The sequence below is a fragment of the Odontesthes bonariensis genome, chromosome 6 (assembly GCF_027942865.1).
Source record: "Odontesthes bonariensis isolate fOdoBon6 chromosome 6, fOdoBon6.hap1, whole genome shotgun sequence".
In the NCBI taxonomy this organism is placed as follows: Eukaryota; Metazoa; Chordata; class Actinopteri; order Atheriniformes; family Atherinopsidae; genus Odontesthes; species Odontesthes bonariensis.
Genome location: NC_134511.1, coordinates 9,379,903 through 9,396,889, shown reverse-complemented (window position 1 = coordinate 9,396,889; position 16,987 = coordinate 9,379,903). Strand labels below are relative to the sequence as shown.

At 37.9% G+C, this 16,987-nt stretch overlaps 1 protein-coding gene across 1 annotated transcript in view; it reads right to left on the bottom strand.

Moving 5' to 3' along the window:
• The window catches only part of LOC142382715 (protein unc-13 homolog B-like), a 169,826-nt gene that overhangs the window by 48,748 nt on the left and 104,091 nt on the right, over positions 1–16,987 (bottom strand). Inside the window, exons 11-19 of the mRNA XM_075468836.1 lie at positions 14,259–14,308; positions 14,049–14,124; positions 10,804–10,878; positions 9,226–9,445; positions 8,878–9,105; positions 3,077–3,218; positions 2,063–2,232; positions 1,718–1,833; positions 1,342–1,505 (exon numbers count right to left, since the gene is read on the bottom strand). Coding sequence (XP_075324951.1) covers positions 1,342–1,505; positions 1,718–1,833; positions 2,063–2,232; positions 3,077–3,218; positions 8,878–9,105; positions 9,226–9,445; positions 10,804–10,878; positions 14,049–14,124; positions 14,259–14,308 — 1,241 coding nt within the window. The remainder of the gene's footprint in view (positions 1–1,341; positions 1,506–1,717; positions 1,834–2,062; positions 2,233–3,076; positions 3,219–8,877; positions 9,106–9,225; positions 9,446–10,803; positions 10,879–14,048; positions 14,125–14,258; positions 14,309–16,987) is intronic.

Here is a 16,987-nt window from a genome sequence, read left to right as displayed (position 1 = left end):
TTATTCGTTGTTTAGACTTTGGATGGAAAGCCAGATGCAGAAAGTCTGCTGGTGGTTCCAAACTTCTTACATTTTGAGCTTTTGGACACAAATTCTCCAGAAGCGGCTTTGCATCCTTCTCCAGATGTGTGCCCTAATAAAATCCTGACTTCTAAGGAATTCTAAGGAAAATTCTCTACCTTTTGGCTTGGTTTTTACCCTGGCAGACAGTTTAAACCTGATACAGACCGTACACAGTTTTGACTGAATTTAATTAGGTACCAATGGGTTCTAATTAAGCTCTGAGGGTCTGAAAAGTTTCTCGTGGGACTACACCTGCTCATCATCATACAAAGGCCAGACACAATTGGAGTTGAACACAGTGGAACATTAAGCAGCAGAAGAGAAAGACATTTCTCTCATGAACAGGAAGAAACCTATATTACATTATATCATATAAATATTTCTATTTGCAAAGCAGCCAGACTCAAGCTCACACTGAAATCAGCTGGGTGCAACCATACCAATGTATGACAGCTTAGTACAAAAGATTTAATATTTAGCCAGTTTTCTTTAATCACCTGAGCCATATTTGATAGGTTAGAAGTTGTTTAATTGTAAACTTCTGCGCAAAAACATATAATTGGGTATGAATTTGTGTGCCAATAAATGCAAATGATCAATTCAAAACCAAAAAAGTGTAAATTACCGAACGCCCGACATGATTCACAAAAAACAAGAACGGTGAAAGAGACTAAATGAACCCGTTACCTTCAGTGAGCTTTCAGCAAAGTAAAAAAATGAGTACATTGTTTCCTTGTATTTCAATCACCACTTTCATTTGGCTGCGTAATTGAGTTGCTCATTTGCCAATTTCCAAAGGGACAAAGTCTGGTCGTTTCTGCTTACAGTTTCAATTCTCTCAGTACTTCCCAGTCTGATTACCTTATGTAAATGTGCCCCTTTACACGGCACACAAAAGAAACACTCAGACCATATCCGACCGTTTATTCAAAAAATTAATACAATTAAACCTGTGTGTCTATGTGAGTGTGTGCATGAGCTCATCGAGTCTTTTTCTCCACCTGCCTATAATGACCTGATCACAGCGCAGGGAAATATCTGAGGTGACAGGCCATCTTTTCTCATTAGAAGAGATAAACTAATTTGCATGCTGTTTATAGTTCATGGCAACCCCCCCCCCCAACGCCTCACACACGCACAGGCCCACAAATACTGCTCATAAACATTCATTTGAAGCATTTCCTAATTCAATTCACCCACACATCTACACAATTAGCAAACGTCAGGGCCTACCGGATGAATTTCTTTCAGAACACGCAAGTTTAAAGCTTAACTTACGTCATTGCCTGATAGATGGACTCGACGCCATAACGCATGGCAAACTCATCAACAATTTCCTGCTGCAACTCATCAAAGTAGACCTTCCACGCGTCGTCTCCATGAGCAGCTGGTATCTTCACAATACCGCCTCCCTCCACATCCGTCGAGAAGTGAAACATATTCTACACAGGAAGAGGTTGAGTAAACAAACTTTTCAAAGTTAAAGACTTATTTACTGGTTTTAATGAATCGAATGTGACATTGTATTGTTTTACAGTTTTAAATGGATTATTCTGGGATAGTTGGTCAGACACAAAAATGTCAACTTGAAAAACTGGGATTTTTCTAACTATTTTCTAATAATAGTAACAATTAACTCATTACTGTGTGTTACCTCATGAAGGCACGTGTACTGTACATGGTACGGAGCCACCTTCTCCTCTCCCTCGATCTCAACACTGATCTGAAGGCGAATGGCACCAGACACCGCTGATTTGTCTGTTCTCTTTTCTGCAAGTGGAGACACACACAAATACACACTCAATTACTCCGAAATGATACTTAGAGCGAACTCAAGTTGAACTCTGGAACGAAGACGACGACTAAGAGCTTCTGCAGCTGCTTTGCTGATGAGAAGCATCGACACACAGTGTAAAAAAACATCGTCCACCAACACGCACAGAAAAATATCGCACACGTCATGTTTCCCATATTGTCGTGGTTCTGAGCGAGTACATACCAAGGTTGTACCAAACGTCCATCTCTCCGCTCAGCGTTCGAACCTCAATGATGCTCTGACCCAGAAAATCATCAGACTCTCTCTTTAGACGCTGCTTCACTCGCGACTTGATGTCATCGTCCTCGTCCCAAACTCGCAGCTTGATACGGTCGGATGAGTTGTGGCACTCACTGTGGAGACAGGAGATAAGTAGGTAGGTTCTGGTGTCGCTTCATCCAATGTGGGACTGCTGTGGGAGCAGACTGGTTAAGATGGAAGGGGAGCATGCCGAGATGTAATTCAACAAGTGCTCAAAACTATTTAAAATGTTGCCTTACACTTTTGATTGGGCAGTGGTAAAAATGTTCTTTTTGCTGGAATCACTCCATGGCTTCCTCATGGGGATATATATATATATAAATATATATATACATTATATATATATTTTTTATCTTTTGTTTTGTACTGTTCTTATTCAAATGCTGGTTGTCAGATGTTTTATGATGATCCTGATGAATGGCCACAAGCTGAAAGGTGTTGTCAAAAAAAAAGTAGTTCCATATGTATTTCATGTATTGCTGGACTTTTGACCTCTTCCACTGGTGCAGATATTAGCATATAAGAGCTCTCCCATGTCTCTCCCATATATAGACCCCAAAGTTGCTCAGTTTGGCCTTAAATTTGGCCTTAAAATTTAAATTTTGAGGTTTTCCTGCCTGAATTTGATGGTATTTTTTATGTGGTAGTTTCAAACACGTCCAATAACTAAAGAGTTTAACTTTCTCAAAGCACATTGTGGTATTTCTAGTTTCCTTTTAAGTCCCTACACACCTTCAAATGTGTTTCAATGGGCTGCACGTATCAATAAATATGATGTGGTGTAATCAGGTGCAACGAAACTAACAGGAGAATCACAACAAAGTGACAGCTGTGAGAGAAACTTGAACCAAGTGAAATCACCCATGTGGATTTGGGTGTGAAAGGTGGTCATAGTGAAAGTGATGCTGTTCTTCATGCATGTTGTCAGACACTTACAAGCTGAACTTTTCCTCCCAGACTGGGTTCAGGTTGCCATAGATGGTTTTTGTTCTCTTCTTGGTCTTGCCTACTTGTATGGTGACATAAGGATCACTGGAGCCGGTCCTATCCTTGGCCTGGAGACCCTGCGCACTGACAACTGATAAGACAAAAACACACACAAGCAGAGAGGGACTGAAAATTGCATAAGAAAAACAAACACCTACTCCTTATTACGATCTTTGTTTTTTTTCCATTCACACACACACCTCAAAACACCCACACAGTTATGCAAAGCCTTGTAACACTATACTGACTCACAGGCAGATGCTGGATACTGGCTTTTATCGATATATTACTTTAATAAGCACTGTTAACTAAGGCTCTGTGCAACAAGTAGTACAAAGAGACTTTAAAGAGCCGTGGAGCTATTACATGGTCTGTTTTTCAACAGTTTCAACTGACAATAGAGAATGAATAAAATCAATGCACCTGCATTCAAAAAGCAGTTTGATGCAATTTTAATTTCTTTTTTGCAGACTGTATTTATATGTGATATTAACACAGCAACAAAGCAGTTTTTTTAGATACTCTGCCTGGTTTGCCACCAGTCAAGTGACAGAGACTATTTAGATGCATGAAGGTTATGTGCTGTGTCTACAAACATGTCCATAAGAGGTGCCAGTAAAGGTGATTCAGTCGAGGACAAATTAATTCCTCACTGCCACTTTAATCCAGGTGAGAAGGCAAGTGAGAGATATGCACCAAATAGCAGCTCTCACTAGTTACAGATTCTAACCAAAGCTGGAATATTTTTAGCTCATGTCATATTTTTAAAATGAAGAGCATGTGAGGGTGGTGGTTGTGGGGATGAAGGAGATCAGTACTCCAGGTGATAAAAATAATTAATTTGATCCAACTTTGTACTTCTATTCCTTTGGTGGCTTCCTTATAACTACAGTTATTTTAGTTTATTTTATTAAGTCAATTTTGGAGGGTTGATTGATGATTTTATAATCTTTTAAGTGAGAATTCAAAAATTCTGAAAAAACTATGTCATAGTTCTTTCCCTATAATAACAACATAATTTTCTTTACAACTATCTGTAACTATCTCTTCTTTAGTTTTTCTTTTTTTTAAAGGTTTTAAATACTTTAATAAACAAAAGAATAACATTTTTATAAGAATTTAAATAAAGCATATGACATTAATACTGATTATCTTGCCTGGCAACAGCTGCCTGACTTCTAGTATTCAGTACGTGTGAAAAATATTCTTTAGGTGGGAGGAAATAACTCAGCAAAATAAATGAGAAAAAACATCATTTAGTCATCCTTTTGACCTCGTATCAGAAAAAAACTTTCACTTTACTTTCACTGTGTAGGCAACATGTCACAGGCATTAAAAATACAGCTTTCTTGTTTTGATGATTCATGGTGATCATAAGTGCTTTTCAGTGACTGCTCTCAGGTTGTAACCAGGCAACTTTAATGCCTTCACTTTTAAAGTCATATCAACCATGGATTACACAACTCTGTATTTATGGCCATTACCAGAGGCATTTCTCTGTTTAAAAAGACAAGTGTGCAGGCAGTCGCTGCACCGTGTGGATACAAATATGCAGCCAAAACACAGTAGTCCAGTACAGCACATGCTACGTTTGCAGCGTAAAGCTGGCGGTAGAACAATTAAAGCTCATCAATTAACGTAAGTAAAGTCAGTTTAGGATCATCCCGTGCATCTAAAATGAACATTTTCATAATGTATTATCTTTAATTTGCATGGACATTATAGCTTATTTGTGCAAACGTACACAGATTTATCAAGCTATTTTAAGTTCTGCACAGGTTAATGTACTCACTAAAGTTTGCATACTTTTCCTTTAAGTAAAATCAACTTGTTAACCCCTTAACGCCTGAATTTATATAGCTGTATATAAAAAAAATGTTTTGTGTGTGTTTTAGCCTTTAAGTAGATGGTAAATAATGCTGAGATTATTAATTTCACTTTTGCACAAAAAATAAATAGAAATTTTGGTATGTTGCAAATTTGCGACAACAGGCTTCCTGGTCAATTTGGAGTAAATTTGGTATGTGTTGGTTTGTAATTTGGTATGTTGCTTATTTGCAACACCAGGCATAATGGTCAATAATAAGATAACACAACACAGTATAAATAATATATAATATTATATATAATATAATATAATATAATATATAATAATAAATAATATAATACAGTATATATAATATAACAGTGAAAAAACAATGTTTTTTTCTTCACCCTTTTTTTTTTTTTACATATTTATTTATGTAAAGATTCATAGGTCCGTAGTGAATATGGACTAACCGGCATTGGGGGAATAAAGATGCTATCTCAGCTGGTTGATTGAGTCAAACGGTTTGTAGCATATATGCGATAATAGGCGTTAAGGGGTTAAATTTTTCAGATTGTGGGAAAAAAAAAATATTGACAGAGTGAGACTTTAAAGTAGACAGTCTGGTCTAAACTAGAGTCTGATCTATTTCCAACATTTTCCTCTGTGCAGTAAACAGCATTATTCTGTCTGCATGTCAGACAAGGACATTTAAATGAATTTAATTTTTGTTCCATAAGTATAAAGTCACAGCCAGCAACTGCCTAGCTCAAGAAAAGCTGTGCTGGGAATAGAAGGCAGCTTGGCTGCGACTACCTACAAACACCTCTAAAGATAGCACATTAAGTGAAATTAAGTGAAAAAAGTATTTCCACCTAAATCTAAAATCTCTGAACCTTACTCTGTGAAAAGGTTTAGCTAAAGAGATGATGGGATTGTTTGTATTCACCCAAACATAAAACACACTTGAGTTCTTTAACTCATGCATACTGTATATAGTAAGCGAGTTCCTTTTTTTTGTGAGATGAAAACAACGAATGTTTAAGCAGACATTTTGCTGTGTGTTTAAAATTCTACAATATGCCAAATACACATCTGTTCCTGTATTTGTTCCATCAGTGTCAGAGTGACTGACAGTGCTTGGTTGCATGACATTTGTGCAAAGAGGTGCTTTGAGCAATAATTTGCAAAAATAATCCCTATGAAATAAGGACTTCAATGGACTCCAAAGAGCTTCTCATGTCAGTCCATCACTGCTTTACAAAACTGGGTTTGAGTTCAAAATAAATCTGATTGTGTTTCTGATATATAAGATGTGTTTTAGAGATGTTTAACGTGTCAATACTGCTTATAAGATAAAAAATATACATGAACATGATATCTAAACAACAGGATTTTTTTATTTAATTAAGAAAATATAAGACTTTGTTTTTAAACGGTCAAAGCAGGCACACAGGAAGTGAGACGTTTGGTGTTTTTAGCTAAGGCATCAACTCTAAATTTATACTGACTACTTTTGTTGAAAATCTTTAAATTGCGCATGAACTCAGATCAAAAGATGAGCATTAGAATCTGGGAGTATGTTGTCCACCTGGATCAGCAGAAAAAAAGGGAATGGCAACAATTTGTGTTTGATAATGAATGAATTTCAGCTGCCTGTTTAGAGCGTTTGTCTTTCAGTGATCGAAGAGACAAGGTGTGATGGCTGCCATGGCAACTCTGCTTTCCCTATGTGGTGTGATGTGTCTGGTTGCTTTAGTAACAGCAGCAGTCCTGATACTGTGGGGGAAAAGGAGGTGGAGTTTTGAGGATGCTGGTCGGTTTTAATTGGCGAAGCCAGGAGAACAAGTGTTTAAGTTTCCCCACAGGTCGGAACAGACGGTGAACTGACAGAAGAGACTTTCATGAATAAGAAATAAATAAAACCTTTCTTTGGGATTAATCTGAGGGGAACTCTTATACTCACTGTTCCAAAAAACTCACAGCTGCACGGAGGTGTTGATGACAACTGTGCAAGCTTTTCAGACACACCTCTGGGATTTGATGGTGCATCCTAACTGTTTTTCTTTCTCCAACTTTCACCTACAGTTACACAGTTCTAAAATATACTGTATGTACAGTGAAGTCTCCTTTATCAGTTAGGTGTGGCATTGCAGAACCTGAATCATTTTTGGTTATTCATGCATAAGAAACATGCACTTAGGAGGCCAGGCCGAGTGTGTAAAGACCTCTGTGAGAAAAGAAAAACAGTAGAATCAATTCGCACAGAGATATGAGTGTTATATCCATCATATAAAGCTTGAAACACAGTATCCTGCTACAACAAGCCTTCTGGACACCTGTGAGGGGCATTAGTACTAACAGAGAAAAGGAACGATGTACTCTCAGGAAATAAAGTATGCCTTGGATGTGATTTGTTTTTACTGTATTTTAGACAAACTTATGATACATGTTCTTCACTTCTCATAGAATGACATCATTATTAGCTTGATATTGAACTTGTGTTTTTGAACATGTATTCAAATGAAATTGTCATGGTGGTATATGCGTTTTATGAAATAAGGAAAATGCTAAACTTGCCTGCACTTCAGTAATGAGAAATCAGGAAAGGAGAGCATATTTTCTTTACTGCACTGGCAAAGACCTCAGTTATGCACAACATATTCACTCCACTTTAAAACTATCCAACTTCAACAACAAACTCGTGCCAACTAATATCTTAACCCTGTGTTCGTTAATCAAGTTCCAACAGCGTTGTCAGTAAGAGTGGTGCGATGCCCCTTTTGCCCTCGTTATTACTTTCCGTGACAGCTCAGCGGCGTATCAGCAGTGGATCAACTTTAACATCCCATGTTGCCTCTGCACTTTCACACATGACGCCATTGCACAACAAAGCCCATGAGGCCCGACGAAAGTCATGTGTGAAAAGGCCTAAAAGGGTTTTGTTGTACACAAAATTTAGTATAAGCTCAAGAATGCCGGATAAGTCATCACCATTTTTTAATAGTTTTCTAAGAGATGACAAACTATTTAGCAGAATAACAACACTTCAACAAGTGCAATACAGATTAAAAGAAGAACTGATCATCAAAGCCTTCCAAACGCTGAGACTTATTGCACTGGAACAGTCTTTTTGACTGCATTATTAGTGCCCTAGTATTTTTTTAAAAGTTGGTAATTGCATGTATGTAAATTGACCAGGTTGCATCTTTAAAATGCTGCGGTAGGTAAGGTGATCTGTTCTGGGCTTTTTCTTTCTCATTTTGTCTTAGAGCTAAGTCGACTGTTTTCTCTGACCTGGCTGCTTGCTTCTCTTGTAAGATGGAGCAACACTGTTGTTAACTAAAATTCTATGTAGGTGTTTTTAACATTATCCAGCATTACCCGCATACAGTATCTGCCATCTTGTTTAGAGTCACTTGAGCTGAAAATAATCCTGTTAGGATTTTTAAGTCTTTACAGGTTCCCTAATTACTCACCAAATGACTTAATTTCATTGTTAAAATGTCTACAGCCAGAGCTCTGTACTAAGAAATTTAGTACAGAGCATTTGAACATTAACCTAGCTCTAAATGAGCATTTATTAGTATTAACAATAAAACTAATATCAATCTAACACCAAACCAGCAATCACAAAAGCAACAAGCTAAATTAGCCTAGCCTCAAATTAGCATTTTAAGCCTCTTAAGCTAACATAGTTTAACAATGGGGACCGAAAACAGTAATCTGGAGCTAAACCACACCTTAGTGTTTATTTCAGTACCATACATACACTGCTACGACACGTGGATAGCTGTATGAATGTTTTAAGTTTATCAGCGTTGGAATTTTAAACAAGATCTGCATGACAGAACATATGAGCTTAGCAGAACATTTTTTCAAAAGATAAAAGTTCCAAAAGAAGTATTTAAAGAAGCAATAATTCGAAACTGAAAGGACATACCTGTGATGGTGATCTTGGCTGACCACTTGGAGGTGCCATCCAGGACACTCTGCTTGATGCTCTTCATGTGTTGACCGTGGATCATCTTGGAAACATTGAACAATTTCCGGATTTCTTCAAAGAACTCCGGCTTGTTTCTCTCACGGATCTTCATCCTGTCCTTCATAGCCATGATGATGTGCTGCGTCCGGTCCTCTGCCCCCGTCTTGGAGCTCTTCTCAGCTGCTCCTGAGGATGGCAAGATAATTTTCACATTAAGCACTAATGTATGCAAAGCTACAAAAAGTTTGTCTTTTTTGGGTCAGAAGTAGATCATAAACCATCAGACAGTTCAGTAACTTCACTCACTCTGCAGGCAGTCAGCGTTCAGCAACTCTTGGCATTTCTCATGAACTTTGACCCCGCACTCTGCACAGCGCATGCCCTGCCGGGCGATGCCCCACAGCAGACCTTCACACTCGTAACAATAGGTGGGTGTGGTGGCCGTCCACACCTCAAAATTGTGGGGTGTGGTGCAGGAGATGGGGTAGATAAGAGCTTGCAAGGTCTTCTTGTACACATGGTTTTTCTGTTGGAGAAAAAAAAAGAAAAAAAGCAAAACGCACAGAAACCAGAGGTCGTTAGTGCAAGACAGAAATGTTAGAGGCCTTTTAAAAGACGTTATCTCTGTAAAATTCAAGAGAGCTTAAAAAGAACGACTGGTCAAAAAAGGATCAATAAAACCATCCATGAGTAGTCGTTACAGGAGTGCAAGGCAGAGAATGACAAAATGACTGACTGACGTGAAATTACAACCAAGACGGAATAAAAGCTGGTGCAGTGAAAGGCCAGAAACATGATGATGAAACAACAACAACACTACGATGAGTCAGGATCTAAATTGTATAGAATATTGTTCTTTGTAGAAACTTTCAGTTGTCGTACTTAAAGGGTCATTTTAATCTGACATCCACTGATATTTCATAGAAATTTGATGATGTGTAATATTCATTCTAAAGTAATTCTTGGCCTCCTATCTGATGAACTAAATTCTAAAGTTGTCCAGTGTAGGAGGAGAGTGGGAGGAGGTGAACTCATCTTCACAGGATGAGCAAACATCAGTTTGATTTGGTAAACAGAATGTTTATGGGGGGCATTACTATTGTTACATTTCTCTTATTTATCATCTCCTCTATGAGTCTTATTGATTGAGCTGCCTTTGTCACCAACTTGCATCTTGAATTTTCTGGATTTTATTGCAATAGTTTACAATTCTTTTACTATATTTAGTGCCAGTGGTGTTATAATGATGGAAGACTAATGGCATTTATCTGAGAAATTAATTTACATTCTTTTCTTTTTTTTTCCCCCCACAGATTTTCAATTTGAGAACAGCTGTGTAGTCTTTGATTATGACTTACTATTAGAAAAATGACATTCAATATCTGTTCCTGTTAATATGCTTTTTTAGTATATTGACTAATAGCTGATAATGCACAATCTTATACATATTCTGCATTGTACTTGTGTAAGAAGCCTATACCGGCTATTTTTCACCGCTTTATAGTGTTGTCTGGTACATTACTTGACTTGCTTTATGCACTTGAATTATTAATGTTTCTTCTATATAATGTAATCATCATTACAACTTGGCAAATTACAGTGCAGAAAGGAATCTATAGCAACCATGAATACTAATCTTGTTTCTTATAGATCCATCACACCAGAAGCTGCCTGAAGCCGACTCAGCAGAACTGGCAGACCAAAGTATTCTGGATCTCCAGCAAACAGATTAACAATATGGTTACAGGATATGACAAAAAGAGGAAAAACTGGAAGGAAAAAATCCATCAGCTGGCATTGAGGTGACAGCTAATAGTCCTGTGAGTTACAAATAGAAATATAGCTTCATTTTTAATTGGTTTGTGTTTGGCGTATGCTACTTACAAGCTCTTCATCTTTCAGGGAGGTCCGTGTGGCTAGTGTGTGGGCGAGTCCAGCTTTCCTGGACTGTATCATAGTCTAGAAACAAAAGAAAATAATCAGTTATTCAGCCACACAGAGAAAAACAATTAAAGTAAAAAAAGAAAAGGAAAGGCTGTTCCAGCTGAACAAAATTCAGGGAATCTTGTCTGACGTTTGGCTCTTTCCACTTTGAAGGTTGTAGAAACTTAGTATCACACAAAAACACATTAATAAGCCTTTTGTGTTTAATTTCTTTTTCACAAAAACATGAATGTATTACCAATGCTCTGAGGATTTTCTCTATATATTGTGAATAGGAATGATTCTTTTCTTTTATTTTGGCTCTGGATTTGAATACTTTGGATTTGAAGACTGTCATAGGGCTCAAGTGTCGAGCTAATTTAATCACTGACAGGGTTGCCTTTGTAGCACTCTGTTTTGCTTTGCATATGTAGATCAGGGAATGTGTATGGGAGTGTCAGTATGGACGTGCTGCAGCGGAGTTTTTGAACAGGATTTGTTCAGCCTTTCTCCATCTCTGTCTTATTAACATGAGGAAAATACTGAAATTCAAATTTAGTTTTTTATGGTGCAACAACACCTTAGGAACTTCTTTTAAACACACACAGTTTTTATTAGAATCCCAAATAGTTCATCATTAAATTAAACAGATTATAGGTTGTGTTTGCAAGAGTACTTTATGATTCATGAGCTTGCAACATATTTCTTCACTTTCCTTAGAAATATTACATTAACGAAGTGCAATGAATAATTTTTTTTTATAGTTTAGGGGCTGTATTTGGTTGACTTTGTCATTAAAGAGAAAAAAAAATCAAATTACATACGAGAAAGGAATTCCACATTATGTTCCAACTGTGATATCGGTACGATGTTAGTCGCTCAGAAATGGGCTATAAAATACATTGTCAAAATGAATCAGGATATAAAGTGAAGATTTCTGGGTTGTGGGAAGCAACATATGTCTATCTTAACACCTTCAGGCACATCTCTATTTTTCACTAACAGGAGCAGTTCTTCACTTGTCTTTCTGACTGTCAAACCATTTAATATGAACTGCACAGTGAATAGACACATCCATCTCCTCTGTGATTGGGTCTGCTGCTGACAAGGGTTTTAAACAGCCACATAAATATAATAATAGATAATAATATATAGATTCTTTAGATCTAACAGAGATGTAGTTAGGTTCTTACATTGGCAGACTGGCACTGACTATTTCCAACAATATTCTGTAATCTGGTATATTCGTTGTGTCACTCATTTTCTGCAGCCACTACTATTTTTGGTGCAACTGATTGAAGTAGAGGCTATGTTCATATATCTCGATTAAGAAAATCGTCTTTCTTGGTTAAATTGTTGAGCTCCTAACTTCTTTCACCTCTACTTCTCCCTCAAACAGCACAGCCTTTTCTGTCAAACATAAGTGCAGAATAATTTGCTAAAAATGGCCAATTTCCTGACTGAAATATATTTCTGAACATACTAAGTGAATCTAAAGTGCTGATCTCTCAAGCTTAGGGTCACTGGGAAATGTTTGAACATTTTTCTTCTTCTGATACGTTCTGATAGCTACACAGAAGAAGGCATGCTATCACCTGACCATCGACATTTGACGCTTTAGATTTTGATCAATGCTATCAGTACATCAAAATCAGAGTTTTGTACTAACTATTTTTCTTGATTTTATTAGCAGATTTGGAGTATTTGCAATTAAATTCCAATAATTTCAATCTCATCTGAACTGTGCATCTGAAGTACAAGTCCAGTTTCTGAGGTTTCAGCGACTGAATATTCACAGCTTTAACCACTCAGATAACAGTTAACCTGTGAATGCATGTCTCAGCTTGAAATAAAATGTCATGGTGCGTCTTAGTCTAAGGAGAGAAAGCAACATTTATCAGCATTTGCTTTTGCAGAGAAACAAACGTTATATTTAAAAACTGTAAAAACCCTTTGCTCTCTGGTTAATAATCACACGAGGGAAAGCTGAAGTATTCACAGTCTGCACCAACAACACAAAGTCAAATTCCTTGTAAGTGCAAACCTACTTGGCAATAAACTTGATTCTGATTCTGAAAAGAAAATTATTATTTCTACATTTTGCGGAACATTTTCACGCACAAATTTGCAGACAGTTTGCAGATTTTTATGCAAGCTTTAACCAAATTTTACTAAAGTCACAGAAGACAACCCCACACTGAACAAAGTGTTTTGTTACAGTCAGAGCCCTCATCGAATTGAAGGCCTATCTCAGAAATGGTAAAGAATTGTTTTTTTACTCACCATAGCCTGAGGGCCGAGAAAAGGAGCGACGAAACATGCAAAAACAGAAAACAAAAGGAAAGAAAAATTTAGAGATGAACAGACAAGTTTTCTCCAGCTTTAAACTTCAAGCCAACTTTTCAGTGTTTGTAACTAAGTCGTCACACAGCTGGTGCTGCTGTGCAAGTGAATTTTGTTTATTCATCCTGTTTCATGGCTGCACGTAATCAATTTTAAAGGATCAGAAAGGATGATTGTTATGTTTACAGATCTATGCAGCATCATCCTGCCTTGTAGATATCTCTGTGCAACTTCCAGTGGTGCAGCAAGACAGGCCATTAACAGGCAATTAGAGCTGAGAACCATAAATAAATCAGTTACTGAGAATGCAGTGAACAGCAAAGATAAACAAATATTAAGACAAAGTACTATGTACCACAAATGGCCCACCCCATTTATATTTAGTCATGGGTGTATAAAACAAATGGGGAAAATAAAATGAAGTGTAAAACTAAAATGAAAATCCCAAAATGTGGGATATAATTGTGATAACACAAAACTTCCCAACGAATAACACAATTACTAACCCTAACCCTGCACATATTCTACACCTACAAACTAGTCATCATGAGATCGACTGGAGGGATGATCTCCTCTGACAAGGAATTAGGATGGCGCTAGTTTACAGCTAACCCTGTACTTAAATGTTTAAGCTTTTAATTCACTTGGTTTATGTCAAAGTAAGAGATGGATGATTAATTTCAGCTTTGGCTACTCCTGTTGTTCCGGCTAGTATTGACAGATATTTTTCATTTGGTTCAAGCCTATATTCAAGTTTAGTTTGACCAGATTTATTCAAAGGAAAAGAAAAAGTCAAGTTAAAGTCAAAGTCAATCTTAAAAAGCTGAAAGGCAGATATTGCAGATATTGACGTGTGCACTCACCAGTTCACTAACAAGGGGAATGGGCCTCCTCTTGCGGAGGTCTGGCATGCTGTCAATACCAAACGGCTTGTTTCCTCTGCACACAACAAGTACCAAACTGTATTAAAATAAATAAAAAACACAATGCACCTTCTCTCACTTACACACACACACACACACACACACACACACACACACACACACACACACACACACAATGATTTTACTGACCCTGGCTTGACCCATGGATGCTTGCTGGGGTCACCATCTTGATCTCCGCTCTGAAATAGAAAGTCATAGATCATGCATTTAGCTGTTTGATGGTTGACAGTATTTTTAATAAAACTGGTGCATGCACAAGCATGAGATAAAGAAGAGAGTGAAAAGCAAAGAACCAAGGCAAAACCACTGGGGCTGAAATGTGTTGGTTGAGTTTCCGTTTTGCATGTCAAGGAAGAGATTTAAATCAATTTTTCTGTCTCCTATAAAGTCACATATCCAAGCAAATTTGTATATATATCTATATATAGATATATTATGTATATATATATGACATGAAAAAAAGGCCAAATAAAAGAGAAAATTGTTTAAAAAAAAAGAAAAAAAGAAGAATCTCTTTTACAATCTTGTCATTTCAATGCGAGTAACTACAAGAGAAGTAACCTGATCTCCATCTTGACTTCCATCTGTAAAACAGCACGAGAGAGAAAAGACATGGACAGAAAAGACAAAGAGTCATGGACTGGTCTGACTCATCATGTGTAATAACAAGCTTTACATTGGATTATTCAGTTTATCGTAAGTGCTTGGGTTTAAAAGCAGCATCACCACTGAGTTTTCAGATAGATGGGGCCTGAAGTCATAAATGTTTCATTAACATGTGTAATTTATCATGAAAATGACTCTCAATATTTTTCCTATCCTTTCTCTTTAATGTCAGGGTCGCCTTCCAAGGAGATAATTAATGATTTCTAATTCAGTAAATGGATACTGTTGATGCCTTTAGAGAATTAAGGGATTTTGTACTCCAAATGAGTAATATATCACCTGCCACTCAGGTGATATATTACTCACTTGGGGTACAAAATTATAATTCCAGAGCCATTTGGCACAGTAGACACCCAAGAGAACTTTGGTAGAAGGGCTTATGTATGAACATCCTCAAAGGGGGATACCAGTGGTTGTTCATTTATCAGCGTAAATGACACAGCAACTGACAGATCAAAGAGTTTCTGCAATAGCAAGAGACTTTTTTTTGAGAAAGCAGGCCAATACTTGTGATAACAAAAAGTTAAATCATTAACCTTTTAGTGTTCACAGAAAGATAAGAATAAATGACCAAATGTGTTCTATAAATTGACTGTATCTCTATTTAAATCCAAGACTCAAAATTACCCAGTAATAGTAAAGACAAAAGGTACAAAATTAAACAACAGATGATCCCAACCTAACGTAAAGTCACGACTACCTGGTTCAAAGTCCTCCTGAGAGAAGGTGGACATGGTTATACTGGCAAGGTTGCGCCTGGTCTCCCTCTTTTCTCGAAGAATCTGTTGGAAGGTCCTCAGACACTTCAGCTTGCGTTCATCCATCTGACTCATCTCTATGGATAGCTCTTCTGCATTTCCCTCTGGACTGCCTTCTGGGGTTACAGCAATGTCTGTGCTGGGTTGTTGTGGCACCTCAGTCTGTCCCTGTTCCTCTTTTAATGCAGATTCATTGGCCAAGACAGAGGCTGACAAGGATTCTGCAGTGGTGCGTTGTGAAAGCTGAGCCTTAACACTCACATCTGCAGGACCTTCAACAGATTCTTTCACTGGGCTTTCAGCAGGTTTCTTTTCTAGTCCATCAGATACAGCAGTGCTACTGAGGACTGGGTCTGGCCAGACGGTATGCTCCTCCAGGCTTGGAGGGATCTTTTCAGAATAAAGAGAATGTTGGTAAGCTGCTGTTAAATCCTTTGTAAGGCTGTTGTTGGTTTCTTCAAGCATAGGCTCCACAGAGAATGATTTATCAGTGGTATTGTTTTTGGTCAGTTCAATAGCATTACCACTATCAACCACAATACCTCTTTGGGTTTCATGTAAGGTTTGTTCAATGTCTGCCACAGAGTATGAAGGCTTTGAAGACAACTCAGTGGTAGGCAGGTCAGAAGGCATTGATATTTCAAAGTTAATTTCTTCTCCAGGATTCGTTGCTCCAGGGACTTCAAGTTTGCGCAATGCACCTCGTAAGGCAGAGCTAAAATCAAGAACAACTCGTCCAATGCGTTTAACATTAAAACCTGCAGACTGTGCATCTACCCCACATGGGTGAGGGGTTTGGTTTCTGAAACTTTGGCCACTGGCCTCAGTCTTTTGAAAACAAGGCCTATCATCATCACCTCTGGTGGTACTTAGGGATGCTTCAGTCCAAGTAACTGCTGAAGACTCTTCAAGGGCTAAAACAGTGTCACAGTTTGTTGTGTAGCTCAGGTCATTTGTTTGCTCAAAGTCACATTCCTCTGGCTCTCCATCATGCCCCTCAGCTGAATGGTAACCAGAACTTTGATGATAAGAAGAATCAGCAGCACATTCGTATCCGATGGTGGAATTTCTGGTGTTGGTTTTTGTTCGATCATGAATCCTTGACAGGCTTTGAGGCCGTCTCATCCGTGATTGCCATTCCTCCCGGCTCGAAGTACTGGCAGGTGATGTGTAATGCTTTCCAGAGTAAAAAGAGAGATGTTCTGAGCATTCTGTGGGGCTTGGTACCAATGTATCATATCCTCCTGCGCCACTGTAGTGATCCCAGCTTCCAGCTCCGTCACAGCAAAGAGCACTTTCTCTATTATGCCCTTCCTGGCCTCTGTCCCTGAGGTAGGCAGTTCCACCATGCCACAATAATTCCCTGTTGACGCTGTGTGGTGGCACAGTCCAGGTTTCCTCCACATCCCCAGCTCTTTGCTGCTTTCTTCCATG